The sequence below is a fragment of the Suricata suricatta genome, chromosome 7, assembly GCF_006229205.1.
Source record: "Suricata suricatta isolate VVHF042 chromosome 7, meerkat_22Aug2017_6uvM2_HiC, whole genome shotgun sequence".
NCBI lineage: Eukaryota > Metazoa > Chordata > Mammalia > Carnivora > Herpestidae > Suricata > Suricata suricatta.
In genome coordinates, this window is record NC_043706.1 from 4,766,767 (window position 1) to 4,794,727 (window position 27,961).

Below are 27,961 nucleotides of genomic sequence, written 5' to 3' on the forward strand. Positions count from 1 at the left end.
TTATTTAAAATTGCTTCCTTTTTGATGTTTAGTTAATGAAATGTTCCGAAGACCCCATGATGCAGAAATGAAACATTAAGAATGCCATGATCAAGAGAACTTGAGAAATGGACTCAGTGATTTATGATTTAATCTTTCTGATCCCATTTTGCAATCTGCAGGGTATTACTCTAGGTACTAGGAAAGGGGGTAATAGTATGTTTTTCTCCCTGCCCTTAATCCAGAATATGCCAGTCCTATAATAAATTCTTTTCCTTTTTTTTGTTTTTTAGTTTATTTGGGGGGAGGGCACCAAGAGGAGGGGAGAGAATCTGAAGCAAGCTCTGCACCATCAGCTTGAAGGCCAACGCAGGGCTCGAACTCACGAACCAGATCATGACCTGAGCCAAAATCAAGTGTTGGATGCTCGACTGAGCCACACAGGTGCCTCAGTAAATTGTGTATCAGAGAAAAACCACACATTTGTTGGACTATTTCCTGTATCATCTATGTGCTTTGCCTCAGACTTCCTTAAGGACTGTTTTAGGCTGTACGGCTCAATCTATTTTATGTTCCCATATGGGCTATGTTTCATCTATTTTGAAATTCCATAATCTTGAAAATTGGGTTTTTAAAAAAAAATGTAGCAATTATTTTAAGAGCGGAGAAGGACATAAATTCACAGCTTAACTATATCTCCCAAACAACTTAAAATAGCTTAATATTGGACTTTAGTTTTAAGGTAATCTTTCACAATGGTCTGCCTAGCATCTTTGCTTTACCTGAGTTTTCAGAGACCCTTTCCGCTAAGAATGTTTTCATCCAATTATACGTAGAAGATTACAAGCTGAAGACGTTTAAGATAAACAGTGTCTCACTCAAGGTCTATGTCATTTTCTCCAAAGAAAAGGTTATTCACTACTGGTAGGGCTAATTTATTTTGAAAGTTACATCTGTTCAAGTCAAATTTACGCCAAGTGTTTGCTGTTGAATTTCTTCAGGAAGTTCTCGTGTTCCTGGCTTCCCAGGTGTTTTGTGTGTCTGCCTTGCGCTACTAATTTCCCTGTGGCCTTGTTTGTCACATCGACGGAGGTAAATGCCAGCGTCTTCCCTTGCTTCAGAACATGTGCTGTTATCACTAGATCTTCTCCTATTTTAGCAGGTGACATGTACCTTGAGGGGAAACAAATTTAAATATAGTTAACAGCAGATAATTTATTAAAATTCTCTATTTTTGAAAGAGCACACAGGCATGAGGGAGGGAGGAGCAGAGAGGGGGACAGAGGATCCAAGCAGGCTCCGCTCCGACGACAGAACTCCCAAACCCAGATCATGACCTGAGCCGAAGGTGGGTGCTCCGCCAACTGAGCCACTCGGGCACACCTTAAAATTTTTGTGGGGGTCTCTCAACATTCCTCTTAAATGTTGCTTATTTTCCTGTTAAAAGTAGTTGAATAGTATCCATAAGTTTTCTGTCCTATCAGATCTGAATGGCTGGTCTTGACCAAGTTCATCTTCCCGTTCCATATCTATACAAGTTTCTTTTTCCATAAATATGAGAAGGGGTCACCCCACCACACACACACACTTAAATAAGTTTCTTAAATAAGTTTCCTCTTTCCTATTTATTTGGTGCTGGTGAAAGATTTTCTCCAGCTTTTATTCTGCTTACCATCCTTCCACCAGTGAAGGGTTACTGGTGTCTGTCTACACAGTAGGTTCCCCGTTACCTGCAGTTTGACTTTTCATTGCTCACCAGAAAGCAGATGGTCCTGACCTACCGTCAGAAGGTCAGCAGTGGCCTGGCGCCGCCCCTGCCTAGTCTTTCCCTCACTGCATCTCCGGCTGTCGGCATTTCCTCCTCTCCCGTCCTCACTAGAAGGGGGAGGTAGTTTCAGAGCGCAGCCACATTCACAAAACATTATATTCCGCTCATTCTGTACTCTTACCCTTGTTAATCTGTGTGCTGTACCTAGTTTCTAAGCAAAGTGAATCACACGTATGTATCCATAGTGCTCAGTACCACCCGCGGGTTCAGGCATCCACTGGGGGTCTTGGAACATATCCCCACAGGTAAGGGGACTGCTGTATCTTCTATCAATATTTAGAATTCACTGCACTTGGGTAAATTCTGCACTTTACTGCAAACAATTTAATGCGGGAACGCTAAGGAATTAGCACGAGCTCCTTGGAACACGGCGATGAGCCGTATACATTTTTTGAGAGCAACACTTCCTACCTAGCTTATTCAAAATACGTTGTCATTTCTTTTTGAAACATTGACAGTAACCCTTTGAAATTGTGTTTCTGTTCAAGTGGGTCAGTTTTTGAAGCTCAGGCAGTTCTTGATGGAAGCAGTGTCTGACTAGACTTCAGGCTTATGATGGCGGCAGGAGGCTCTCAGGTCCTAAGACCGGTGCCAGGTTTGAGGGTCTCCGCTCTGGGCAGAGGCTCCGAAGCCAGGCAGGGTCATCAGGGTCCCACCCCTGCTCCCGGAGTAAGGGAAGGGCCGCCGAGCGTGCTCAGCAGGACAGCGAGTGGAAGCTGTTCTTTCTGTGGATCTTACTTTCAAGAGTGTTTGCCTCTTGTCCTGGGATCTGCAAAGGGGACCCTCCATTTCCTTCCACGGTAAAGAGGGGCTGGCTTTTTTAAAGTAAGCTTAATAGAAGCTTTAGATTGTTTAAAACTTAAACATTACTTCCATTGCCCTCACGTCACCTAACAGTGGCTGTCCTGTGCCCCCAGTAAGAATCCCTGTCACGCCATGCAGGCGGAGAAAGCAGTTGTCCTGAAACGAAGCCCCCGCGCCCCGCGTTCTAGGCCCTGGACTGGCACTAGTACTAGTTAACAGCGGAACCGGATCATTTACATCACGAAACCTCTGACACCCGCAGGCATCTGCACCAGCACCGGCCTGACCTCGGGGGTGCTGCTCCCGGATGGCACGGTTTATGCCTACGAACCTGTCGCCAGCTGCAGGAGACGCTGGGACACTGTGCTCCCCCTGTTAACAAGGCAGGGGTGATGTATACTTTATGAAGGTTTATCCAACTTTGAATTTTATTCAGGCTTCTCTATGCACTCAACACAACCCTCCTAAGACATCTGTACAAGAGGCACTTTTCAGGACTGTGTGAAACAGTTACAAGCTGTGAGGTTTTTACCAACCAGTGTACAAAATAGAAGTCCAAATGTCTGCTTTCTTGAACGTTTAGGTCATCACCCCTTCCCTCCGGTACTTACGTACACGCTGCGTTTGGCAATCAGCTGCTCTAATTCTAGACTCTAAGGCTCTGGGATATTCTGGGCACATCCGTACTTGCACTTAAGGATGATCAGCTCAGGGCACCTCCAGTTTTATTTATGTTAGAAATGTATTAAGAATCATTCTTTGAAATGAGTTTTCATGTTAAAGTATTAGTAGTACAGTTTGGATACATACGTTATGTTCATGTCGACACTGACTCCTGGTAATCCCCTTTCTGTGGACACGAGAGCCAGCGTTGATATGTTATCCACCAAGGTGGCTGTCATACCCCCGTGGAGAGTGCCATAATTATTGGAGTGCTCGTTACCTACTTTCATTTCACAAATCACTTTCCCAGGGCCAGCAGAGACCAGAGTCACCTAAGTGTAAAAGAAAAAAAAGAATTTTGAAAATTCTTTGGTGTTAGGAAAGCCCAAACAGCCCTTTAAGAATTGTCGTCTGGAGGCGCCTCGGTGGCTCAGTCAGTTAAGCAACCAGATTCAGCTCTCAAAGTTCGTGGGTTCGAGCCCCGCATCAGGCTCTGTGCTGACACCTAGTTCAGAGCCCGCACTGTCTCTCTCAAAAAAGAAAAAAAAATATATCATCTGATTAAACTGAGTTAATTACAGGGGCTCCTGGCTGGCTTGGTTGGTAGAGTGTTGTGCGACTCTTGGTCTTGGGGTTTAAAATTTTTTTTAATGTTTTATTTGTTTTTGATACAGAGAGAGACACAGCATGAGAGGGAAGGGAGGGAAGGAGACACAGAACTGGAAGCAGGCTCCAGGCTCTGAGCTAGCTGTCAGCACAGAGCCTGATGCGGGGCTCGAACCCACGAACGTGAGATCTGACCTGAGCCAAAGTCAGAGGCTTAGCCAACTGAGCCACCCAGGCACCCTTGGTCTTGGGGTTTTAAGTCTGAGCCCCATGTTGGGTGTCGATCACTTAAATAAAATCTTAAGCTAAGTCACCCCAAAACAGTTGATTAGAAATTCAAATAAGTTGCCAATCTCTCTATGATAGAAATTAACCCATGTGTAAGTTTTTTAAATATTTATTTTTGAGAGAGAGCGAGCCAGTGAGCCTGGGTGGAGGAGAGGCAGAGCAGGAGACACAGAATCTGAAGCAGGCTCCTGGCTCTGAGCTGTCAGCACAGAGCCCAATGTGGGGCTCAAACCCACGAACTGTGAGATCATGACATGACCAGAAATCAGACGCTTAACCAACTGAACCACCAAGGTGCCTTCTCATATATAAATTGTTCTTAAAGAAAAAGGAACACTTAGGGAAAAGACAGTAGTTTTTGTCAATCTCCGCTGCATAAACCAAATATTCTAAGCTTTCCGGATTTATACATAATGTAACATCTCTCAATGTCTCCACAGAAATTTTGGACCAACAAAGCTAGCCAGTCCCTGTCATCTGCTAACCCATGAGAGTTTTCATTCGGATGTTCCCTAGTTTTTGCAGAGTCATTACAAATGACTTTGTAATGAATAATTTAAAATAATTTGAGCAGACAGAAATTCAATAATTCAATCCACTAGTAGAATTAACAGACTTATACCATAAACCCATTTTTATATACAAAGTTTAACAACAGAATCCAGTAGTTAAACTGCTGCTTCTAAGGTTCTGCCCCATTTACAGTATTATAATGAAAAATAAGTACATGAAAGATAAAATGTGGAACAATGAAATAAAATTTTTATACAAAAATCAAAAAGGAAGCTTTTGGGGACCCCTGGGGTGGCTCAGTTGGTTGAGCATCTGGCTTCAGCTCAGGTCATGATCTCGTGGTTTGTGAGTTTGAGCCCCACACGGGGCTCGCTGCTGTCAGCACAGAGCCCACTTTGGATCCTCTGTCCCCCACTCTCTGCCTCTCCTCCATTCATGTGTGGTCTCTCATAAAATTAAAAAAAAAAATTTAGAAAGGAAGCTTTGGGAAAAATAATAGAAACATGTTTTTTATATCCTAGTTACATTACTTGGAAAAACGTCATAGCTTGAGATCGAGGGACTGGGACTGACCCATGGACGGGATGTGCCACATTTAGCAATGACCACTGCTAGAGGGGTTCAGGCAGAACACAGGTGAGCGTGTGACGCACCTGTCGTATCTGGGGGCAGGGGTGTCTCTCGCACTAAATAACTGCTGTCTCAGCTGAGCATTTCCTATGCTAGGCGCGGTGCCAAACACCATTTACTGTACGAGAAGGAAGGGAGTTTCCACTGCCCCTTAAATAGGTAACTTAAGTTCACGGTGGCTCAGTGTTGGGGTCGCCCATGATGGGATAGACCTGAGATTTAGATCTAGGTCTATCGAAGTCTCTCTAGACACTAGAAGGTCTCTGGGTGTGCAGTGGCCTTTACCAGCTCCCACCAAGGCGACACTTTGGAGTTTCACAGACCACAACTGTAGTGTTTTGCTGTTGTTCGCCCCCCGGAGAACTAGGCCCTGAGGTACAAGAAACACAGCCGTACAATACAAACCACCCTAAGCAGTAGTAGGTCATGTTTTGCCTATCAGGTAAGTCAGCAGCAAACAAGTGTTAGAACAGGATCAGGTCTATCCATACGAGAAATGATGTAGCCACAAGGTGTCCTTGCAAACTACACGTCCAGCAGGACTGTGGCATTTACACAGTACATTAAGCACTAGCACTGTGAAGACAAATGAAATCAAAGCCCTGCTTGTAAGGGTTTCACAGCCTGAAGGAAGAGATGTGTCGGAAGCCGGCTGCCGCGGGGGTTGTTCCTGGGTGGGGAGAGACTACAGTTTGCTTGAAGGGCATCTAACGTTTATGAAGTGTGTTTTCAGAGAACAGACACTCGGGAAGGCCTCCTGGAGACTGACATTCGGGTCCAGAGGGACAGGGAGGAGTCAGCCAGGCGAAAATGGGGAACAAGCCGGGCAGATCAGGGGAGAGGACGAAAGGTAGTTTGGGGCGACGTGACGGTGTGGTGTGTTGAGCAGAGGCCAGTGACCATCTGACTTTCGGGGGCGATGACAGGAGACGACACAAGTGCTAGTTTGACTTTCTGTTGTAGAAAACAGTTAATTGTGTTTCTTTGTCCCAACGTGAAGGGCCAAAGGACACGCTGGTATACGCGAGGGCTTTAAAATACTTACTGGAGTAGAGAGAATTTCATGCCGGTTCAGCCTGATCCCGCAAAAGAAATGCTCCTATGTGTCACCCTCTGCCGTCTCCCTAGGTAAAATAAAGGAATGAAGCCAATGGGAGCTCACAAAGGGAGGTCCTGGCCAGCCTCCCAAAGCTAATAGTCTTGCTGGGGGAAGAGGCCAACAGAGAGCTAACCTCTCTCTGATGTAGAAAGGGGGCATGAGGAGAATACTGTTTAAATAAGAGAGAGAGAGAGAGAGAGAGAGAGAGAGAGAGAGAGAGAGAGAGAGAGAATAAATGACCTCAGTCTCAGCCAAGGCCCGCGTTATAGGGGACACACCGGTTTATTCAGTTATTAGCTAACTTTGGGTTCGAGACCACACCGGGCAACTCCGCACGCCTGGTTTCTACCTCCTGGATCTCTGGAGCCGGTCCTGTTCTCCTCATCTGACCCCCACATCTCAGGGGGCAGCACTGGCCGAACCCCCTCCCTCACGTCTCACCTGGGCTGATGCAGGCAGCCGGTCTAGATTCCCCGGGGGTCTTGAGGGAGGATGGCTGCCCAGCCTTTTCCCATGCAGTGGGGCCGGAAATGGATCTGCTGTGGCCCCGAGGGTGCCAAGAATCACCCAGATACATTCTGGCTCCAGGACCCCCAGGCCGGGCCACCACGGCACATTGGCAAGAACCTTTACGGCTCAGCCCAGTCCGACATGTGAGTCCTCGGTTCGTAACAGAAATTATGTAGGTGTGCACGCGTACATCACTTGTCCCTCTTCTGCACGGCCTGCAGCGGACTGTCCCTCCTCGGTTCCTCGTGCATTCCCGTGGCCTCACGTGGCTCCTGCTGCCATGGGACCCTCCTTCCACACCTGGAACACCCAGGTTCCGACTGCATTCCCAGTAACGGTCTCCCCTTTTCTCCCCTACCTCTGCAGGAAAGACAGTGGAAGGAATGCCTGATAATCAACCGCAATGAGGGAGTTGGCCCCCAATAGGGAGCTCTGTGCAGACCCCAGAATTCTCCTTAGGCCTTGATGTTTCCGGTCATCCTGGTCCTTAAGAGACCACAGGACTGTGACCGCTGCAGATCAGGGAGCCGCTCACCACGCTGCCTCTGCTACCAGACGAAGTATGTCTCTGGCTCAGTGAGTGAGCGTGTCGGCCGTGGGCCTAGAGGAGCGTGGCGTGTGGCATGAGAAAATCTGTGTATATAACACGAGTCAGCCACGGAAGGAGGCCAAACATGAAGGACCATACTTAACACACAAAAGCACAGAGAGCAGATGATGTCAGTGAATGAGAATTTCATGTATTTGTTAAAGAGGTTGTCGCCAAGCAGGCTGTCCTGATGACAAACGCTGCTGATTTCACATGTGACACAGTATAGACACCAGAAGGAAGTTTCTGAAGACAACGTTTAAGTTCCCTTCATAAAAGCAGGAAAGGAGGGAAAAGAGGAAGTCGGGCGGTGGTAGCAGCACCGGGACAGCTAGGTAAGGGCCCGTCCAGGGGCAGATGCTGCAAAAGCGCTGGGGTTCAGCCAGGTGCTGCATCCGAGCCGCACCGGGTGACAGCGTGTGCTGTGGCAGTTTAACTGCACAGGTGGCTTCAGAGCAGTAGGTGAGAGCTTCGGCTCTAGGGCCAGCCCGAGGCAAGATCCTTAACTGAGGTCAAGATTAAGGCAGCATTCACATGAAGCAGTCGGAACAAGGCCCGCGTAGCACAGGTGACCTAGACATTTTAGTTCTCATCCTTGGTAAAGTTGGGACCCGAACACAACCATGAAACCCCAAGCTGGTCGGTCTGTATAGTTCCACATGGATTTTTCTTAAAATCGCCTGATTAGAACTTAAGATTTTCCAATTACTACTCATTTACTAAATGACCTAATGACTAAATTTGGTGGATATTTTTCAGCCCTTTCTTTTCCTGACGTCTCAGCATTCTGAGACACCCAAACCTTTTTTTGGCCTTCCCTAAACTCCCACGGCCACCTCTTCTGGTTTCCTCCCCTCCTCTGCAGGGTGCCACAGTCCCCTTGCTGGCATTTGCTCTGCACCCTACCCCCCAGTCTTAGGGTCATCTAATCGTCTGGCCTCAGGAGACTGCCAAAGGTCGCACTGGGTTTCAGTTTGACTCCGAAGGTTAGAGGGCAGGTCCTCGGAAATTAGGCACCATAACAGAGGTAACAGTTAACGGCAAGGGCTTTGGGGCTGACACTCGGGTTTAGATCCCAGTCACTAGCTGTGAGGGCTCAGAAGCCAAGCTTCGGCTTTCTCACGTGTAAGACGGCGATGGCAGCCACAGCACTGGCAGGACCACGAAATGAAATTTGCAGGTAAACTAATCAGACTCAAAGTAACTGTTAACTACAGAAAAGGACTCCAGTCCGCTTACTTTTCCTCCTGCGGTCAGGACTTAAACTGCTTCATTTAAGAGGCTTGAGCAAATGGAAAAACCAGGTGCCTTTCTTAAGGCGAGGATGTCCAGGCAGCCCCCCGAGCAGATGTTCCGCAGGCGGGTCTGTAGAAGTCCAGCCTCCAGCCACGGACAAGCTCAGCGGCATAAATGGTCTTCGAGGGGCAAACAGACTACTGTGCGGAGCTGCGCCCAGTCCTGTCCGCTCTGTCTGCTGTCTCACTGTCCATCCGCAGAACCCGCAATACCCACAAATCCCTTTCCCCTGCATTGTCAGCAGCTCTTGACCTGAGCCCATAAATCCTGTCCACTCCACCTTCAGATGGGCCAGAAGCCACCACTCCTCACCTCCACTCTGGTCCACGCCGTCACCTCTGGCCAGTTCTCACAGCTGTCCCCAGGCTCACCTTCCTGTTCCTGCCCCTGTCCTTGGTCTGCTCTCTGTCTCTCTACCAGAAAAAACACTTTTAGAATTCTCTCACCCTTTTGTTCAAATCCCTTATCCATGGTATCTCCTCTCCATCTCGTCCCCTTGGGATTCCTCTGAAATACTGCAAACACCACAGTGCCTTTAAGTCTCTGAGCTTTTATGTTTGCTGCTCTGCCAGGAACACTCTTCCCCTGCGAGTGTCCGTGACCTGCTCGGGCCTTTACGAAAATATCACTATTTTGGCAGCATCGTCCCAGACATTAGTTAAAACTGAACTCTCCAAACCAGAACTCCACAGAGCTACACATCATAGGGGCAAAATGTTTACGCTCTCATTTCCCAATCCTCTCTATCAGTGGTCCCCGCTTCATATTCTTTTATAGCACTTACCACCATCTAACACTATATATTTGACTGACTTACTCTGTTTAGAGTTCGACTGACCGCACTAAAATATAAGTGCCATACGTGGGAGGATATTTTTGTCACTTTTCATCACTGCTACATTCCTGGTGACTTGAATGGTGCCCGACATGTAGAATGAGTGGATACATTCGAATCTGAAGGTCAACTACCGGAGCATTCTAGAACAGTATGCTCAACATTTTACTGGCACAGCAACCGACTGAACGGACTGTGGGGAATATCTTCTGGGTGTTGGGCAGTCCCCTTCCACTAGGCGCTGACAAATGCTTATTAAGTATCTACTATGGGTTTGCTCCCAAAGAGCAAGGTGCGTGGAGGGGAGCATAAAAATCGACAGACTTTTTTCACTAACATAAAGTCTGGTAACAGTGAGCCAAGCAGCATCAGAGAAAGGCAGCTGGGAACGCCAGAGGAAGCTTTTTAAGAGTGGAGGTGGCTGAGATGGCTGCCACTTGAAAAAGACTTTGCAGAATTACGGGGGGGGGGGGGGGGGGGGGGGGGGGGGGGGGGGGGGGGGGGGGGGGGGGGGGGGGGGGGGGGGGGGGGGGGGGCGACTGGGTAAAGGGCAGAGGATCCAAAAGTAAGATGCTGTCCTAGTCCTTGGAGAGATAACAAACCTGTAGGGGCTGTAAGAGAAGGCTGAAAATACAGTTAGCAAATGAGCGCCGGGGAGGCAAACACAGCCCAAGGGAAGAGCTAAGATAAGAGGAGTTTAACTAAGGAAACGCCCCCTGAAGAGCTAACCAGCTGAAGCGACATGCTACTCTGTTCACTGGGGTGGTGGCAGTGGTGACAGACATGCTTGTGAGGGGACATAACCCATCGCTATGGCTTCTCAGTGGCTGGTAAATGGCAGATGTTAACGAATCCTTCTAGAACACCTCTAAAGGTGGATCCTGTGAGGCCTCTACTGTGTATTAATCACATCGGTAAGATTTCTCTCATCTGCAGGTCTTCTTCCGCCTTGAATCTGGGAAAGAAGGGCTAATAGAGAAGGACCCCGACACCCTGAGGACCGGGGCAGGGTCTACGCACATCTCCAGATCTCCTCTCAAGGGGAAAACACAGACTTGTATGGGATTCTTGCAGGTGATCTAGTTTAGGATCTAGCACCTGAAGATGGAGTGCTTCCCTGGAGCTGAAATGCAGTGAGCCACGCCCAGCCGGCAGTGGGCCTGTCCTGGGACAGCACCACAGATCAAACAGCAACAAAGGAAGTTTAATCTCTGTACTTTGTATTCGTATTCCAGAAATTCCTGAAACTCCCAGGGTGGCTGAATAAAAATTAGGCTGCTTTTTTTTTTTTTTAAGTGTTCTATGCTGAATTTTAAAAATGCATACATTTAATTTATATGAAAACTCTCAGATACTTTTCTCAGGTCTTTGGAAGCTGGAGGACTTGGGATCCAGTTTCTGAGGGCTACTCGGACAAGTGGTAGAACATTTCAGCAGCTTTGCATTTCTGGGTGTATGCAGGGCACTACACCTTGACTGTCTTCCACAGCACAGGAAATGTACAATCCTCATCTCCCTTGAATTAGTCCTCCATTCACCCACTCCTGCTAAAATTCTTAATTTCCCAAAATATTTAGAGTTGCTCCGAACTGATGTCAAATCTCTTTCCCCGACAGTATCAGTAACTCTTTTGTTTGGTTTTTGTTTTCTTTTTAATTTTTATTTATTTTTGAGAAACAGAGAGAGACAAAGCATGAATGGGGGAGGAGCAGAAGAGAGAGGGAGACACAGAATCTGAAGCAGGCTCCAGGCTCTGAGCTGGCAGCACAGAGCCTGATGCGGGGCTCGAATCCACATGAGATCATGACCTGAGCCGAAGTCGGATACTTAACCAATTGAGCTCCCCAGGCATGCCACTATCAGTAACTCTTGACACATGGTCAGCAAATGGGAAAGCCAGGGCTGGGTGCAGAATACCAGACTCCGGGGACGCCTTGGTGGCTCAGTCGGGCGGACGACTTTGGCTCAGGTCATGATCTCATGGTTTGGTGAGCCCCACGTCTGTCTTTCAAAAGTAAATAAACATTTAAAAAAAGAAAAAAAACCCGCAAGATCATGACCTCAGTCGAAGTCAGAAGCTTAACGGCTGAGCCACCCAAGCGCCCCTCAATGGGTCACTTATGAAAGAACAGAAAGTCACCATCCTTTAGCAGATTCTATATGATGGGGTGAAACATCTGTCCAAAAAACAAAACTCCCCTTGGAATATTATCAGCCAAATTTTCAAGTGTTATTCTACTTAATTCAGTGGCTCTTAAAAAAAAATCATTAAAAGAATCAGAGGTTAGGACTTGGGATAGAATGTTCCTATAACCTAGAAAAATGATGCAACTCTCTTTTGAGGAGGTGTTTCTCTCCCTCGGGGTAGTGAGCTAATCTGACTGAACCAAAGGCTTGTCATTCGTGCTTATTCATAAACGGTTCCGATGGAACACCTGTGAGGCCACTGTGGGGACAGGGAACGGGGCAGACGGAAAGCCACAGCACTGCACGTGTCACTTTCTGCTTACACTCATTAGTATTAAGAAACATTATCCCTTCTCATCTTTGCAGGAGCAAGGAAGGAAGCTCACAGGCGTGTCTGAGAGATCATACACATCCTTGCTCCAGTTTAAACAATGCCTTTGCATAACTGCTTAAGAATGAGCATCCTTGCCTTGAAAAGTCTCTGGTGTCATATTTAAAACACCAAAGGAACAACTACTTGACATAAAATAATTTTCTCAGCCAAGGCAAGAGAAAACACACTGGTTATTTTAACAAAGAGAATATAAATAATTGTTAACTAAAGACTTAGAGAAAGACCACATTCTGTCTCATACCAAGATATGTGAAAATCCTTGATCCGAACAAAGTCCTTTGACCCAGGACAAAGTGAAAAACCTCTATAAGGTTTTTCAACGTCTGCATTATGGACATTTGGACTGAGTGATTTTTTTTTTAATGTTTATTTATTTTAGAGAGAGAGAAACAGAGTATGAGCAGGGAAGGGGCAGAGAGGGAGGGAGACCCAGAATCTGACGCAGGCTCCAGGCTCCGAGCTGTCAGCACAGAGCCCAACGCAAGGCTCGAACTCACAAACCGTGACACGTCTGATGCTTAACTGACTGAGCCGCCCAGGTGCCCCTACATAAATATTATTTTAGTCCTAGCAACTTTGCCCACACAAAACACAACCACAAATCCCATTTTAGATCAAATTAATACAGAGTACCTACAATGGTATTGACTTATGCAGTTAGTATGACAGCCACCATCCATATGTCCATATTGAGCACTTGAAACGTGGCCAGTATGAATTGAGATGTGAGTGTAAAATTCACACTGGACTTCAAAGTCCCCCCCCAAAATAATACTCTTTTGTATTGATAACATACTAAAACACTATTTTGGATATAATGAGTTGTTTAAAATATATTACTAAAATTCTACTTATTTCTTTTTTGCTTTTTTATAATTTTATACATATAAAACTATGCATATAATGTATAATTTTATACATATAAAATTTCATACATATAAAAATGCAGACATTTGTATTTTGCATTATATCTCTGTCAGATGGTGCTGGGTCTAGAATAAATAGTATCACTAGTCATCCTTAAGCTGCATCACCTGAGAAACTTTATACATCTTGTTGAACAGGTGTATCTTCTTGGAAGACAAGTTGCACCAAGGCCGACTCAGGCAGGCATACACGAAGCTGAGGAGAATTTTAAACACTCAAAGGCAAATCCAACCCGTGACAAGATAATCATGAGAGGGCACACATCCAAAAGGTTAACAATGAAAATGGCTACAGAATTTTTAAAGAATTCAAACTTCCCCTTAGTCCAATGCTTTTTTTCTTTGCATAATGGATCTCTCGAAAAGTTAAAAAAGTATTGTGTTTGTTATTTTATCGTGCTTATTTAAAAACAGTAACTACGTTTGTCTAAGTATTATGTCCTACGTTTTTCACAAAAGCCCTAGAATTAGGAAAAGTTGTTTACATGTTGAAAATATAGCCCATGGACCAGGTTCCTGGGTGGCTCAGTTGGGTAAGTGTTCAACTTTGGCTCAGGTCATGATCTCACAGTTCGTGGGTTCGAGTCCTACCTCAGGCCTGTGCTGACAGCTAGCTCAGAGCCTGGAGCCTGTCTATGGATTCTGTGTCTAGCTCTCTCTGACTCTCCCCTGCTCGCACTCTCTCTCTCTCTGTCTGTCTCTCAAAAATAAATAAAAAAAAACATTTAAAAAATTAAAAAAAGAAAAGAAAAAAGAAAATACAGCCTGGGTGTTGTTTCCAGGAGGAAGACCTTGGTCCACTGCACCACATTCTTCCAATGAATGCAGTTGGTCTGTGTTTAAACTCCACTTTTAAGTGACCTAGTTCCAAATTTCCCAATGCTCTTTTGTAATCAGAACACAGACGTGCATGCTTTAAAATATTCAGAAAAATAACCCTAAACGTTCTTAGGTTGCTAAACAGCTTCCAAGTCTGACATAACAGAGAGCTCTGTTATTCATGCTTATTTATGAGTGAGACCTATGGAACAGGATTTCTACTCGGACATAGAGAACTAGGAATCTGGGCTAGTCTGTTCAAGTGGCAAAGGGGCGGGGCTAGCCTGCGGAACTCTGCAGGGCCACTCCACCTGGAACTTGGCTTTCTCCCCTTACTACAATTATTTATTTACTTTCAAACGTTCCAGGCTGCAAATGCATCGTAAATGTAAACATCCGTCTCTTACTCTTTTCCTCCAGAGCACTACAGCCACTTGTTAAAGGGTTGAACTTTAAAGTCCTTTCTAGCTCTGAAACAGAGCACCTGTGTCTCCAGCACCAGCAATAATCATTTAAACACTTCCAGCCTTACGATGATTTGACTTAGGATTTTTCCACTTATGATGGCGTGAACACCGTACATAGTCGACTTGTACGTATGAGTTTGGATCTTTTCCCAGGCTAGCTGCATGCGAGTGGTACCGTGCTCTCCTGACCGTGGGCAGTGGCAGGGGGCTTCCCAGTCCGCCCCTCCATCAGGACGGCACGCAACTCTACTTAAAATTACTCTGTACCTAAACGACCACTCCGTGTTTCACTTTCAGTACAGCACGCAATAAACGACAGAAGATATTCAACACTTTGCGCAAAATAGGCTATATGTTAGATGGTTTTGCCTAACTACAGGCTAAGAAGTGATCTGAGCAAATTTAAAATAGGCTAGGCTAAGCTATGTAGGCTAGGAATACTAAATGCACTTTCGACCTACCATATTTTCAATTTACAATGGGTTTATCCCGAGGTAGCCCAATCTGAAATCAAGGAAGACCTGTATTTATATACATTTAGATGAAATCAACTATGCACTTGACCTAGCACATAACGGCTCTCCATAACATCATTACTGGGGTGAATTTACCAGGGCAGTCCAGCAGAATCTAGCGAGAGCTACTAATTTTCAGCGCAACCCGCCCCAAGCATCGTACTTTAGTTAGAAGCCAAGGCTTTGAGTCCATCCAATACCTTTTCCAAAACTCTATCAAAACGGCGACTATTCTTCACCGCCTTCATCAGCTCCAGCGCACTCGGTGTTAAGCGGTTCATCGTGGACAGTTCCTGCTTCTGGGCACCGCACAAGAATAAACCCTGAACGAGCCGTGAGCGCCGAAGTTCGCAAAGGACCAAGGACAAGCAGGGCGAAGGAACCTCCGGCGTCTCGCGCTCCGGCCGCCCGTGCCCTGGCTGCTCGAGCTCCGACGTTCCTTACGCCCCAGTGACCACGCGCGCACGCGCTGTTTTACCGGCTCCCGTCTCCGCCCCCGCCCCCGCCGGCTCTCCGGCTGCGTGGCCACGCCCATTGCCCTCCGAGGGCGGAGCGCGTTTCGCAGCGGACCAGTGGCGCGAGTGCGCCGGAGCGGAGGGCGCCTGCGCAGTTCCGGGAGTGGGGCGGTCAGCCGGTGCCTGGCGGATGGAGGGGCCGAGCGGTTCTTTGGTGACGCTGGAAGCGGACCGGGCAGAGGGCGAGCCGGAAGCGAAGAAGCGGCGGCTTCTCTGTGTGGAGTTTGCTTCGGTCGCGAATTGCGACTCTGCCGTGGCTCAGTGCTACCTGGCCGAGAACGACTGGGAGATGGAAGTAGGTTTCGCTCCTCTCTCCCCCGCGCCCCCCCATACCTCGGTCCGGGGAGCGCCCAGGTCCCACCGCTGTGTCTGTTTTTCAGAGAGCGCTGAACTCGTACTTCGAGCCGCCCGTGGAGGACGGCGCCTTGGAAGATCGCCCTGAGACCCCGGAGGCGCACGAGTCCTGGTGGGTGAGCGCCGGGCGGGCGGGGCCGGCTCTCTCCGGGGCGGTGGGTGGGCGCTCCCGGGGGGCTGGTGCAGATCCGCCCCGGCCGCTGTGCGAACGGATCACACCGACGTGATGTAGTCCGAGAAGGAAAACTTCGAAATGTCATTATTGACTCGAGGTCTAGGAAGTATGTGAGAGGTTGGAAATAAGCGAGTGAGGCAAAATCCCCCGTTGAAGAATGCTAACTTGGAAGTCTCGTGGCTTCCTGTGCGGTTTATCACTCTATGCCGGCCAGTCGGAGTAGTAGTTTTGATTTGTTTTATTGCACACCCGTCGGTGTGATTCCACTACTGTCTCCCCAGTTCAAGCCCTGCTACCCGTCACGTCCAGATGCCTTACACACCCCTCCAGGTTGACCGCTGCCTCTCTTTGCAGTTTTGTCTCCTCTCGCCCTCGCTTTCTGACCGCACACAAACTTAACAGTCCTATCAAACTTACACTTTCTCCAGTGGGCCGTTCTCTCTTGCCTTTCAACCTTTGTAATATTTTATGGTCTCTGCCCTGGATCTTTTCTGGGACCCTTTCCATGCTAAGTCGTATCCCCCTCAAGGCGCAGGATAGACAGGACTTCTCTCCAAGGAGCTTTCCCTCTTAGATGGTCTTACGGCATCCTGCAGAGTCCTACTCGTAGTAACTAAGTTCATGTTATAACTAGTACTTAGTATTTTATATTTCCCATTGGACTACACATCTGGTGAAGTCCGTGTCTGTTTTATACGTGGTTAATTTCCCAAGCCTAGGACAATAGTTGACATGTAATAAGCTCTCGATAAATACATGCAGTTCTCCCCGGTACGTGAGCAGCTGGTAGAGTTATCTGTGCATGGCGAAGACACGTTTCTCCCGATAACCTTTGCAGTTGCTCCAGTTTACAGGTGTGATCATTTCATTAGGCTCCTTTCTCTGTCAGCCTTGCCTCTTGGTGGGGGAATTGCCCACCCATCCACAGGGGTAGAGCCGTGCCTCCCCTGTTGTGGTCCTCACCTAGTCCAAGCTGGTGGTCAGAGCCTCTCTCCTGGGCTTTATTTCAAGATTAGGATGAAGAGAACTCAGTCTGAATCTTCTGTGGAGCTGGAACTGTAACCTGTTCATTTCGTACTTGTGCCTGAAAGCAGAGAAGGCTGGTTTGCAGAGGGAGAAGGAGGCCCAGGGAAGTTAAGTCAGATCCAGAGGAAGCCTTCATTGAACTTTCTTAGAGCTGCATTCCCGTACCTGGCTCTGTGACATGTTTCTGGTTCCTTGTAAATTCCTGTACTTTGCCCAAACCAGCCTGAGTTCATTTATGTCAGTTAGAATCGAAACTATAACCCATGAGGAAATTGGAACAGAGGTGCTGGATCTCAAGGTCGAGTTCAAGCCCCATGTTGGAGAGAGTGAGTGGGGGAGGGGCAGAGAGAAAGGAAAGGGAGAGAGAGAACCCCAAGCTGGCTCCCTGTGGTCAGTACAGAGCCCTGTGCAGGGCTTGAACTCAGAGACCATGAGCCAAAATCAAGAGCCCAGCGCCTAACTGACTGAGCCACCCAGGCACCCTTAGAGAACGCAATTCTTGATCTTGGGGTTGTAAATCCAAGCCCCATGTTGGGTGTAGAGATTACTTAAATATAAAATCTTAGGGGCTCTTGGGTGGCTGAGTTGGTTAAGTGACTTCAGCTAAGGTCATGATCTTGAGGTCAGTGGGATCGAGCTCCACGCAGGACTCTACTTGGGATTTTATCTGCCCATCCCCCATGTGTGCACTTTCTCTCTCTCTCAAAAATAAATAAACATTAAAAAATAAAATAATCTTGAAATCAGAACAGAGGAAATGGATTCCCTGAAATAGTCCCTCAAAAAAAAAAAAAATGTGACTCCAGCTAAGTAATGCTGGAGTGGAGGGCCTTTGGGAGTCCCTATCCCAGAATTACAAATTGGGATGTTGGTGGCACAATTGGCGAAATTTGAATAGGTCTTGCAATTATATAATAATGTATCAGTGATACTTTTCTGATGTTCAGTAATGCTTGGGCATGTTTGTAAGCCTGTCCTTGTTTCTAGGAAATACGTACAAAAGTATTTATGCAAACATTTCAGAATAAAGAGCAAAGCAGGTAAATGTTAAGTGAATGGTAACGTTTATGTGGGTGAATAGTGAAAAAATTCTTTTTACTGTTGTACTGCAAGTCTGATATTATTTCAAAATACGTTAAAGTAATAAGTTAACTAGATTCGTTGTCATTTTACAATGTATATAAAGACAGAAGCATTACGTTGTGCAACTGAAATTAAGGATTATGTCAATTATATCAAAATTTTTAAATTGGAAAGTTAAAATATTGGCGTTAAATTTATTGAAGTTACAAATACCAAAACCTATTTCTTAGATTTATGTGTCGTGTATAACTGCTTAGCAGTCACCTTTTAATAACTGTTTGTCCCTCCACTCAAATATCTGGGCCTTGGTGGTGATGATGTGAAATGGTTTCTCAGGACCGCAGACTGGAGCTGGGACATGTGGCCTCTCCAGCATGTCGTCTCAGACTTCTTATGTGGCGTCTGGGGAGAGAGCGTTCTGGAAGCCTTGAGGGCAAGCTGTGAAGTTTCTCATGACCAAGCCTCTGAAGTCCCAGGACGTCTTTTCCACCCTGTTCTGTTGGTCAAGGGCGTCACTAGGGCAGAAATTCAGGGAGAGGTCTGTTAGACCTCACACTCACGGAGGGGGGTCACAACACATTTGCAGCTGTTATTTCTTCATATGTTTCATGTGTCTCATGTATGATGTAAAATAAACCCACATTTGGAAATCTTACATTACTTAGTCTAACTTCAAGTCATAGTTTAAAAAATCATTTTAGGGACGCCTGGGTGGCTCGGTCGGTTAAGCATCTGACTTCAGCTCAGGTCATGATCTCACAGTCTGTGGGTTCAAGCCCCGTGTTGGGCTCTGTGCTGACAGCTCAGAGCCTGGAACCTGTTTTGGATTCTGGGTCTCCCTCTCTTTCCGCCCCTCCCCTGTTCATGCTCTGTCTCTTGCTCTCTCAAAAATAAACAGTTTTTTAAAAATTTTAAGTCATTTTGGTGACACATATCATTGAGGGATATTGAGTTGGCTATAACTATATAATTGAGCAAATATTTGAATAAAAATAAGAATCTAGATTTCCTCGGTTGTATGACTTCTATAAGCAGATCCTTTTAGACCTCTTTTACCATTTATTTGTGAAATGAGGGCTACAAATAGTTAGAAAATAATTTAAAATTAATCAGTTTGTATAGATTTGCAAAGTTGTGTTTCATTCTGATCTTGTCAGTGTTGATCTGACGAATGAAGAAACAACGGATTCCATCAGTTGTAAAACAAGCACATCTGAAGGTGCTCAGCAGGAAGATGGCAGCTCGTTCTCTTTCATTACCTGGAATATTGATGGGCTGGATCTAAACAATCTGCCAGAGAGGGCTCGAGGGGTGTGTTCCTATTTGACTTTGTAAGTATTATTACTTAGATTTAATGGTAGTATGATCGTGTGTCTTCCCTGTCTGCACAAAGGGTAAAGGTCAAGATTATGGGCTATGGTATCAGACCCGAGTTCAAAATCCAGCTCTCCAAAGGCATATGTAAAAGAATGCGAGAACAGGAGAGTGGGCGGACTGGGGAGGGAACGCTGGTTTTTGTTAGGGGCCTTTGAGTACTGCTTTCCTTTGTGATCTTTGTATGTGATTCTTGCTGTGAAGGTAAATTTGCTGTAATTTTACGTTCACAGCAATAATCACAGTGGACTGTATCTGCCGCACGCTGGCTCTGTGCCCTTACATAATCACATGTGAGCAGCGCCGCTTTCTTCATCACAGATAATAACTGATGAGGATTAATAACTTTTAAAGCAGCTCCTGGGCCAGTGTAGGCGCTCAGTACACTGATTTCTGTGGTCTATGATTCCAGTTTTGTTCAATGTAAAGTTTTATGTTTTCTTTTTTTTTTATGTTTTTTATTTATTTTTTGAGAGACAGAGAGAGACAGCACGAGCAGGGAAGGGTCAGAGAGAGAGGGAGACACAGAATCTGAAGCAGGCTCCAAGCTCTGAGCTAGCTGTCAGCACAGAGCTGGAGGCGGGGCTTGAACCCACGAACCGCGAGATCATGACCTGGGCCAAAGTCGGACGCTTAACCAACTGAGCCACCCAGGCGCCCCTGTTTTTCTTTTTTAAGTTGATCTTCACGTATTTGTTAAATGGCACAAATCTGTCTGATTTTATACTTCTCAAAGGTCAGGGTAAAGATTGAATGTTAGATCCCCCAGGGGGCATTAGTACTGTGATATTTTGCTAATCTAGGCAGCAGCTCATGAAATAGTTTACCTGGTATTTATCATAAATTGATGTTTTGAATTAGGTACAGCCCAGATGTGATATTTCTCCAGGAAGTCATTCCCCCCTATTGTAGCTACCTAAAGAAGAGAGCAAATAGTTATGAGATTATTACAGGTAAGACGTTTTCTCTTACTGTCTTAGTCTTCGGAAAACAGTCAATGAAAGAGATAAATCAAAGTTAGCCTATAGGAGCACACACAAGAAAAAGCAAGTTTGAGAAAAGTAATCCAGACACAGGATACCAGGAAAACTGTAGGAGAATATGTTACACAGCTTAATATATGTGAAAAGTGATTGAAATGGATGGTTTTTCAGGAAAATATAAATGGCAAAAATTTGAGACCTTGAGTAGTTTTTTGGCAGAGCTAACTTATTAAAAAATTGATGTGTGATAATTGCTTTCTCAAAAACTCTATTCCTTTTCATGGCTTTTGGTTTTTTCCCTCATTTTTTTGCCCTGAATAGCTTTTTATTTTCCATCTATTTTGTCCTTAATGAGTACATTTAGTATACCAAACTGGCAACGTTCCATGATATTTGGCTAAATCTTGTGTTTCCTTTGACTTTCATTTTTACATAATATGTGATTGTAATTTTGATTTATTATTAGATTCACAATTGCTAAGGAGAGGGTTTGCTCTCTGTATCTGTGTTTGTCTTTCTGTCTTTGTGGGAGAACTTTCCTGTATTCTCTTGGGGATCCTCTGAGGCTCTCTTCTGTTGTGGATTTCTTGTTTTCGGAATCCCATGCTTTACTCCTCCTTTTATTGGGTCTATTTTTCATTTATTGTGCTGCACACGTGGCAGGAACTTGCACACTGGAGGATGTGACCTTCAGTTCTGGTAGAGCCTTTTCCTCTTTCCCTTCCTCCTGCTCTGTCCCTTTTTCTCCTTTCTCTCCTTCTCCCCCTCACTCTCCCCAAGCAGCTTTCTAGGGAAGGTTTCTAGGCTGCCTGCCCCTTCCCTTTCTTCCTCCCTTCTCTCCGTTTCCACTTTTTCTGGTTTTCCTCTGTTCAGACAAACCATTTACCACTTCTTGAGCTACTGTTTTTTCTGAAAAACAGTTGGAAGCTTTTATTCACTGCCCCTCTCCTTCTCTTCTCCCAACTTTATACCTTTCTAAATTTTTTATTCATTTACCACTTTTCTGGTGCTTCCAAAGTAAGAAGTAAATGCATGTCAATTTGCCTTCGTGTAAGTCTCATCCAGTCTTTCAGAAATTTCTCAATTTTTAAATTTGCTATTGGCATCATTAACTATTTTTTAATTTATTTTTAACATTTATTTAGTTTTGAAAGAGAGAGAGAGAGAGCGAGCGCGAGCACCCATGAGCAGGGGAAGGGCAGAGAGAAAAGGAGACACAGAATCCAAAGTAGGCTCCAGGCTCTGAGCTGTCAGCACAAAGCCTGATACACGGCTTTGCACTCATGAACCGTGAGATCATGACCTGAACCGAAGTGGGACACTTAACTGAATGAGCCCCCCAGGTGCCTCTGGCAGCATCAACTGTTTTGGGTACTTGTGTGAATTTATCTTTATTTTTATATTTTTTCCAAACATCACCTCCATTTGGGAGGGATAGGTAAACGAAGGGCCTCGGGTGGCCATCTTCAGCTATGGTGAAATAACAGTTAACTTTGAAGATTAAGATCCATTTAAATATCTGTACTTATTTGATTTGTTATAAAATCTTCACTAGGAGAACTAGTGATAAACTGCAAATATTCTTGACTTCTCAGCCTAAATTCTTTTCCACAAACATTTGAAGGTCATGAAGAAGGATATTTCACAGCTATAATGTTGAAGAAATCAAGAGTGAAATTTAAAAGCCAAGAGATTATCCCTTTTCCAAATACAAAAATGATGAGAAACCTTTTGTGTGTGTATGTAAGTAATTTTTTAAAGTCAACTTTTTTAAAAAGATGAGTTGTGTCTTATAGTTTCATTATGGTATCCTTTTTCTTTTTAAATCTACCCCTTATAGAAAATTTTGTCTTTTGTAAGTTCTTTTAAATAGTCTTAACATTGTAAATTAAATTTTTACATAAATTTCAAATACAAGTTTGTGAACATAAAAGGCTGATCCAGTAGATGTTTTCCTAAGAATAGTTAGCAACTTAGGGGTGCCTACCTGGCTCAGTTGGTAGAGCACATGACTCTTGATCTCGGGGTTGTAAGTTCTAGCTCCACACTGGGCAAGAAACCTACGTTTTAAAAAAAAAGAAAAATGGGAAAAACAAAATATAAATGTTTAAAAAAAATTACTAACTTTTCACATTTGCTTCCTAAAGTGGTTCTTTTTTTTTTTCTTAAATGCATTGTACATGGTACTGTGTTGTACTCTATATGCCTTATAAGAATGAATCCAAAGATCTTGCTCTTGTAGCATTTATAGATTAGCAAGGGAGAGATTGTGTTATATTGTAACTAAAATAAAGGAATGGTATAAATGCCAGGGGAGGAAATATGCTGGCCATGGCAGTGTAGAGATAACCATAAACTAGGTGGTTTTTTTGTTTTTTCACTGAGGTATAATTAACACAACAGTTTACACTTCCAGGTGTGCAGTGTAATGATTCAATGTTTGTATATGTTGCAAAACGATCACCACAGTAAATCCAGCTAACAGCTGTCCCCGTATATAGTGACAAAATTTCTGTGTGTGTGTGATGAGATTAGCTAGGTTGTTCAAGTCTCAGAAAGGAAGCTGTATTTGAATTGGCCCTGAAAAATACGTCAGCAGTAGGTGTTAAGAGCAGTCCACGTGGCAGAACCGCCATGAGCAAACGTTTGCGAATTGCAGGGTGTGTGCACGCATAGGTCTGTGTGAGAGGAACGCACGTGAGTGTAAATGAGTGGTGTATTCATTCGGGTATAGATCTCATATAAATCTTACGAGAAAGAACATACATGGGTTTAAATGAGCATTGTATTCAGCTGGGTGTAGATATCATGAAAAGGAGTCATGTGACAAGAAGTTGGTAAAGTAGGTTGGATCCAGATTGTGGAAGGTCATGAATACCCAGTATGAAAGATTTCGAGCTTGATTCTGTAGGCACTTAGGTTAAATAATGACAGATCCTGCATTGTGGACATCTAAGTAGTAAATTACTTTCATTCATTCAACTGACCTTTTTTGAGTGCCTTTGTGCCAGGCTGTTGATAGTAGCAGAAAATAAAAGAACGATCTTTGCTTTCAGATGACTCATGACTTTGTAGGAGAGTAATGATTGTGCTGTAATTCAGTCTAGGGAACTTTAAAAACAATCTCTCCAATATGCTATAGCAATATAGAGGAGGCAGCCACTGCCTAGGTGTGCTGGGAAGGACTCCCAGGGGAGGTGACATTTGAGGTACATCTAGAAGTACTAGTGAGTGTGTGCTAAGTAGTTGTCCTTGGGAGTAGGATTAGCACCTTATACCTTGATCTTGGAAGATGAGCACAGTGATGATTAGATAGTTTTGCTTTAGCAAATATATACTAATCAATTGAGTACTTGGTTGATTCTGTTATCACATTTCAGCATTGGTGGTTAGTGGGTAATTTTAACAACTATATTTACCCTGTTGCAGGCAAGTGCATCGGGAAACGAACTTTGCCTTATGACTTCTCACTTGGAGAGCACCAGAGGGCATGCTAAGGAACGAATGGACCAGTTAAAAATGGTTTTAAAGAAAATGCAAGAGGTTCCAGAGTCAGCTACGGTTATATTTGCAGGAGATACAAATTTAAGGGATCATGAGGTGAGTGACAAAAGTCTGTTCTGTGCTTGTGGGCACTGTTGCTGTGGAAACTAACTTGGGTTTCTTGTGACCAAAGCTGTTAACAGTGTGTAAGCGGCAATGCAGATGCAACTCAGTAAATCTTCACTTAGCCTGTGCTGTGAACCTAGCACTGCAGGAGCAGAAGCCGGAGGGGGCCTTAGATTATTGGGGAAAACACAAATACTGCACCTGGAACAGACAACACAAAGCAATACGTGTTGATTAAAACAAGGGGTGTAGAGAAAGTAATAAAGTTTAGAAAAGATCCAGTTTATCTTCTCTATCTTTAGCTGCAAGGGGGAGAAGAACAGAAAGATTTGACCATCATAGTTGTCCCTACTTCTCTTCCAGGCTTTTTTTTTTTTTTTTCAACTTTGTTTTTTACCCCCTTTTCCTGTACAGCCACATCTAGGTCTGAAACAGTCTCCTTCCCCTTAGTTCAGTTGAGACACACTGGGGTTTTTCAGGACCTCTGTAGACTTAGATCATATTAAATTGTAAGCCAGTCTTGCCTTCTCCCCAACTCTGGCCAAACTCACGTCAGATTAGAAATGTTCATTTCACTCCCATGTGCTCTAGGAGCAGAGGATGTGAAATGAGAAATGAAACCGAGTCAGGCCTGACTTCCGAAGTGAGCACAGTACACTACACAAAGAAGGTGGTACTCTGCTTCTCACTGTGATTTTGTGTCCTTGTACACAGATTATTAAGAAAAATCAGACTGTCTGTTGGACTGTTTGCAAGTCAGTGACTTCACGGTAGCTTTGTGGTGATACCTGGTTGACCGACTTAAAAGAAAATTGTGCTTTTCAACAAGTGGAATCGGGGAAACTGGAAATCCACATGCAAGACAGCAGAGTTGGATCCTTACTTTATGCCCTGTACAAAAGTTTGTTCAAAAAGATCAACCAGGGCCACCAGGGTGGCTCAGTTGTTTAACCGGCAGACTTGAACTCAAGTCAGGATCTGTGGGTTCAAGCCCCACATCAGGCTCTGTGCTAATGGCTCAGAGGATGGATTCAGCTGTAGAAGGGAAGGAAATAAACATGCTGCAATATGGTGAGCCCTGGATGCCCTACTAAGTGAAATAAGCCAGTTACGAAAGGACAGATATTTTATGTTTCCTCCTGTGAGTTTCTTAAGGTAGTCAGATTCTTACAAACAGAAAGTATGGTGGTTGCCAGAGGCCAGGGGAGGATGGAATGGGTACTTAGTATTGAATGGGTATGGAGTTTCAGTGGGAAAATCTTCCAGATGTTTTTCAGTTGATTTGCCCAGAATCATCAGAGGAATCACTGTATACGGCCCCTATAGTCTACGAAACAGACAGTGGAACTGACTCCTTGACCAGGGGCTGCAGGACGGGTGTTGTGTCAACAGGCATGAAAACATTTCTCTTCCTGTTTGTCTCTACTTGCTCTTGGGTGGCAAGGTGCGTTGTCGGTGAGCAGTAAGGTTTTTGAAAGGATTTTTTTCCTGAGTAGTAGGTTTAAACAATGGGCCTACTATGCTGCGTAAACCATGCTGTAAACAGATGTGCTGTCATCCAGACTTTGTTCCATTTTTTAGGACATAGGAAGAGTAGGTTTAGCCTAATCCTTTTTTTATTATTAAGTTTTTATTTTAATTCCAGGATTGAGCATGATTCTTAAGGGCCCTAGGATTTTTGGAATGATAAATAAGCATTGACTTCAACTCAAGTCAGCCGCCCCATGCAGCCCGTCAGCCTGTCCTTTGAAGCTCTGAGGCTGGGTGCAGACTTCTCTCTGGCTGAGAAAGTCTTAGATGGAATCTTCTTCCAGTAGAAGGCTGGTTTTTGTCTATATTGAATGTGTCCTTTACTGTAACTGCCTTCATTCGCTATCCCAGCTGTGTCTTCGGGACAACTTGCTGCCACTTCTGCCTCAGCAGTTGCTGCTTCCCCTCGTACTTTTACAGATACCATTTCTTTCCTTAAACCTCATGAGCCAACCTCTGTTAGCATTAAACTTTCCTTCTGCAGCTTTTCATCTCACTTGGCCTTCATGGAACTGAGAGTCAGGGCCTTGTTCTGAATGAGGCTTTGGCCTAAGGGAATGTTGGGACTGGTTTGATCTCTCCAGCCCACTCGGACTTTGTCCATATCAGCAATAAGGCTGTTCTGCTTCTCGTCGTTCCTGTGTCGTCTGGCGTAGCACTTTTCCATGGTATTCACAGTTTGGCTAAAGGCCTAGTATGTGATCTGTCTCAGCTTTGCACATGCCTTCCTCCCTGAGCTTACTCAGATTCCTAGTTTTTGATTTGAAGTGAAGGACCAATAACACTTTTTTTCACTTGGACACTTAGAGACCATTGTAGGTTGATTAAATAGCCTAACTTCAATATTGTGTCTCAGGAAAGGGAGACCTGAGGGGAGAGAAGAGGTTCTGTGAAGCCATCAGCGCACACACACAACATTTATTAAGTTCGCCGGCTTCTATGGGCACGCTTCCTGGCATCCCCAAACGATTACAGTAGTGACACCAAAGATCCTGAGCACACATCACCGTGGCCAACGTAGAATTACAAAGTTTGAAATGTCAAGATCAGTGAAGTGTAACCCAGAGACGCACTGTAAGCAAATGCTGTTGGGAAAGTGGCACGGACAGACACCCCCCCACCCTCCCCACCGCAGGTGGCCACACCCCTTCAGTGGGGAGTGCCGCACGGTGAGTGCAGTGAGAGGAAGCAGGCCAGTCTCACCGCAGTAAACTGTAAGTCCTGGAAGGTGAACGGAAGGAAGAGTCGATAGTCAATTTCAGATAACACTGTGAAGGCAGCTCACGTTATTGGGTCATGAATGGGACATGTCTAGATTTGTACACTAGAGTGACAGTTCTGCCTACTTTTCACTAGTGTTCATTTTTTAAAAACTAATAGCAATAAGTGAGGCTATGGGTTTTCAGTCTTCTAAGTTTTATCTGATAACCAAAGTTAAGAATCTATCTATGACAGAAGAGAAGAGGCACATTTCGGATCTCTCTATCTTGATATTTTTATGTTACCTACTTATTACCATACAGCAAAATAAGTTTTAGAATATATAATATCTAGTCCTACATTGGTGTGTTAAATTATGACATTCTAATTTGAAATGTTGGTCATAGACCGAGACAAACCTTTTTAATTCAGGAGAAAAAGGGCTGAATCTTAAAGAATTTTCTTTGTATTTTCAGGTTACCAAATGTGGTGGTTTACCCAGCAACATTTTGGATGTCTGGGAGTTTTTGGGCAAACCTAAGCATTGCCAGTATACATGGGACACACAGATGAACTCTAATCTAGGAATATCTGCAACTTGTAAGCTTCGTTTTGATCGAATATTTTTCAGAACTGCAGCAGAAAGTGGTCATATTGTTCCCCAAAGTTTGGACCTCCTTGGGTTGGAAAAATTGGACTGTGGTAGATTTCCTAGTGATCACTGGGGTCTTCTGTGCAACTTAGAGGTGATATTGTGAAATGCTTTTCAAGTGAGCATTTTCCATCTTCTGAGTAATTTCATTCTGGATTTTTGCAAATGTCATTTCTACCTGTCTGGAAAGGCAGGCTTACTATGGAGGAACTAATATGCTAGGTCACTGTAACAGAAGAAAACACTATTGTCATTTTACTTTGTGGACTGTGTCCTCATCGATGTTTCAATTACAGCACACCTGGTTTTCAGAATATGAGACTTCTTCATAAAAGGCCCCCAGGACCACTGGAGACTCTGGCAGTGCTCAGAGCTGCCTGCTGGCCTTCCGGCGGGGCCACACGGTCTCTGGGCTCGCCTTTGTGTTTCGTTGATTTTTAAAATCAGGTACCAAATAGTTTATATTTTAAATAAATCTTTAAAAACAAGAGGTTATTGAGTTTGGGGGATTG

At 44.8% G+C, this 27,961-nt stretch overlaps 2 protein-coding genes and 1 long non-coding RNA gene across 6 annotated transcripts; 2 read left to right on the forward strand and 1 right to left on the reverse strand.

Moving 5' to 3' along the window:
• Positions 1 to 869: 869 nt before the first annotated feature.
• On the reverse strand, positions 870 to 16,042 carry ACOT13 (acyl-CoA thioesterase 13). Of its 4 annotated transcripts, none has more exons than XM_029943928.1 (4): positions 15,797 to 16,042; positions 13,256 to 13,343; positions 3,422 to 3,606; positions 870 to 1,152 (listed from the first exon to the last, which is right to left on the reverse strand). In XM_029943928.1, exons 2-4 carry the CDS (start codon positions 13,271 to 13,273, stop codon positions 948 to 950), a joined length of 408 nt encoding a protein of 135 aa, XP_029799788.1. In that variant the 5' UTR covers positions 13,274 to 13,343; positions 15,797 to 16,042; the 3' UTR covers positions 870 to 947. The 4 variants fall into 4 exon arrangements, with proteins under 4 accessions (XP_029799788.1, XP_029799787.1, XP_029799786.1 ...); XM_029943927.1 differs by lacking the exon at positions 15,797 to 16,042 and adding an exon at positions 15,149 to 15,238; XM_029943929.1 differs by lacking the exons at positions 13,256 to 13,343; positions 15,797 to 16,042 and adding exons at positions 1,761 to 1,854; positions 15,149 to 15,403 and having other exon boundaries at positions 1,064 to 1,152.
• Positions 8,134 to 10,928, forward strand: LOC115295747. The gene is made up of 2 exons (XR_003910558.1): positions 8,134 to 9,932; positions 10,577 to 10,928. It is a non-coding gene; the product is annotated as an uncharacterized LOC115295747 (long non-coding RNA).
• Positions 15,559 to 27,940, forward strand: TDP2 (tyrosyl-DNA phosphodiesterase 2). Its single transcript, XM_029943923.1, has 7 exons — positions 15,559 to 15,758; positions 15,844 to 15,929; positions 19,259 to 19,432; positions 20,337 to 20,428; positions 22,083 to 22,201; positions 23,888 to 24,058; positions 27,274 to 27,940. Exons 1-7 carry the CDS (start codon positions 15,594 to 15,596, stop codon positions 27,553 to 27,555), a joined length of 1,089 nt encoding a protein of 362 aa, XP_029799783.1. The 5' UTR covers positions 15,559 to 15,593; the 3' UTR covers positions 27,556 to 27,940.
• The last annotated feature ends 21 nt before the right edge of the window (positions 27,941 to 27,961 follow it).